The 2500-nt window shown below is 39.0% G+C and overlaps 1 protein-coding gene across 1 annotated transcript in view; it reads right to left on the reverse strand.

Moving 5' to 3' along the window:
* Positions 1–2374: 2374 nt before the first annotated feature.
* LOC137650120 (putative per-hexamer repeat protein 5) overlaps positions 2375–2500 on the reverse strand; it is a 7978-nt gene continuing 7852 nt past the window's right edge. Inside the window, exon 3 of the mRNA XM_068383292.1 lies at positions 2375–2500. This exon is cut by the window's right edge and continues 301 nt beyond it. Coding sequence (XP_068239393.1) covers positions 2375–2500 — 126 coding nt within the window.

The following is a 2500-nucleotide window of genomic DNA, read 5'->3' on the forward strand; positions in this document are numbered from 1 at the left end:
GCTGAGAGAAACTCCAGTACTTTTAATTAAAAAAACAATGATAAAATTAAATGTGTGACCTTCGCGTACTTTGAGCTGGTCGATTTATTTATCAGTCTTTGTTATTTATGAGAATATTAGGTTGGCATCAACAATATACATGGAGCATACTCTGAAAAATTTAGGCGACTTTATGCATAGATTTTATGTCCAATTGCTACCGGGCAGATATGCTTTAGGGATGATCATTATGATGCAATGTTAACGAAAATTGATAATACTTTGTAGTGCATCATCTTCGACGTATCAGGTGAGGTCAAATACGATAACCGAAGCTTCAAGCTTTCTACTCGACTGAGCTCCTATCTCTGTCTTTTCCTGGACTAATTTCTCTTCCCCTTATTTACGTCCATCATTCTCATTACTGCTTCCACCGGGCGCGATCTACAACGGAGGATTAGCATGCAAAATATCTCATTTATAGATTGGCCTGTCACTCACACTCCCGGCAACACCAAACGACCCGTAATGAAGGAAGAAGGATTCTCGTTTTCACCTGAATCTTGAGGGTTTCCTGCACTTTTGCGTCATTAACGCTGCTTGCCTCTGCAAGCCCGGATGTCTTCAGGGCACCTTTGTGAAATCGGCGTGTTTGTTGCCTGTGTAATAGTGACTAGAGCATGATGACATAATTTTGCATCGTTATTATGGATACGAGAAATTTACTCTTTATTCACGCCATGTGTGTGTGGTAGGTTACAGACAATGTTCACAAGTTATATACAATATATGTGTGTGCGGTTGTGTCTGGGTGTCAGTTCTTTCAACTGGAAGAAAGTATTACAGAGAAGTGATTATTTATACTAAGTTAATCAACGTCGTTTGTTCAGTATCAGTACTTGCAGGGGGACTACTAAGAAAAGCCTGACGCTGTCGGTGCAAGGACAAATGCACTACCAATTATGTAAAAGACCGAAAGGGCAGTATTTTCCACAGCCATTTTCTATAGTAAGTGTTAAATATATGTATATATATATATATATATATATATATATATATATATATATAAATATATAAATATATATATATATATATATATATGTGTGTGTGTGTGTGTGTGTGTGTGTGATTAGGAATGTAATGGCAGCTATTAAAGTTTTGATTGCCACGATGTCTACGTAATTACTCAACTATTTTTAATTTTTTAAAAATTCATGGGATTCTCAGCACGAAAACGTAATACAAGTTAGGAATATTTAAAAAAGCATTCCTCCTTCTTGCCAGCAGGGCAATCGAGATTACAACGAGGACACGCTAAAAAGATAGATATAATTAAAATGAATATACACATGGCTGTCAATTTTTTTGGTATATTGCCATAACTAATGTAGTCTTAACCGATCATGAGATCATAGCATTTAGTCAGGTAATGCTTTTGTGATATATATATATATATATATATATATATATATATATATATATATATATATATATATATATAGATATATATATATATATATCTATATATATATATATATATATATATATATATTATACATACATATATTTCCGGTCATACTCAGCGGCATTGCCAGACATATAATTCATGGTCTCTCACTGTCTTTCAAGGAAGAGGAGAGAGGGTGTAGACATACCCTGGTGAGAGGGAAAGGTTGAAGCTGTACGTGTGCATGCGTGCATATATATCTAAATGTGTAGCCGTCATTTTTGACGGGTCGCGTAAACAGTCTTGCCTTTTCCATCTTAACCCTCAATACTATACAGTATTCTAGAAGTTTTATTCTAGCTGTGACCAGATTGTGGATTGATCGTCCTAATCTGTACTTCTAAAGTTCAAGTGGAACAAATGCTTTTCTTCTAAACTGTCTCGTTTTATAATTCTTATATAACATGTATATTTCAACATAATTTTTTATCTTTAAATATTTTATGTTTTATATTCATAAATTTTTATTTCCTTTCCTCACTGGGCTACTTTCCATGTTAAAGCCCTTGGGCTTGTAGCATCCAGTGCCTGGTGAGCTTCCTAGGAGGGCGCCAGTGCTAGGAAAACTTCCCAGGAGGGCGGCAGTGCCAGGAGAACTTTCTAGGAGGGCACCAGTGCCAGATGAACTTACCAGGGGAGCGCCAAAGCCAGTAGAACTTCTCAGGAGGGCGCCAGTACCAGGAGAACTTGCTAGGAGGGCGCCAGAGCCACCAGAACTTCCCAGGAGGGCGCCAGTGCCAGACGAACTTTCCAGGAGGGCACCAGTGCCAGAAGAACTTCCGAGGAGGGCGCGAGTGCCAAGAGAACATCCCAATAGGGCACCAATGCCAGAAGAAGTTCCCATGATGTTGTCAGTGCCAAGAGAACATCCCAGGAGGGCGCCAGTGCCTAGAGAACACCCAAGGAGGGCACCAGTGCCATAAGAAATTCACAGGAGGGCGCCAGTGCCAAGAGAACATCCCAGAAGTCACCAGTGCCCGAAGAACTTCCAAGGAGGGCTCCAGTGCCAAGAGA

The sequence above is a fragment of the Palaemon carinicauda genome, chromosome 1 (genome assembly GCF_036898095.1).
Source record: "Palaemon carinicauda isolate YSFRI2023 chromosome 1, ASM3689809v2, whole genome shotgun sequence".
Classification (NCBI taxonomy): domain Eukaryota; kingdom Metazoa; phylum Arthropoda; class Malacostraca; order Decapoda; family Palaemonidae; genus Palaemon; species Palaemon carinicauda.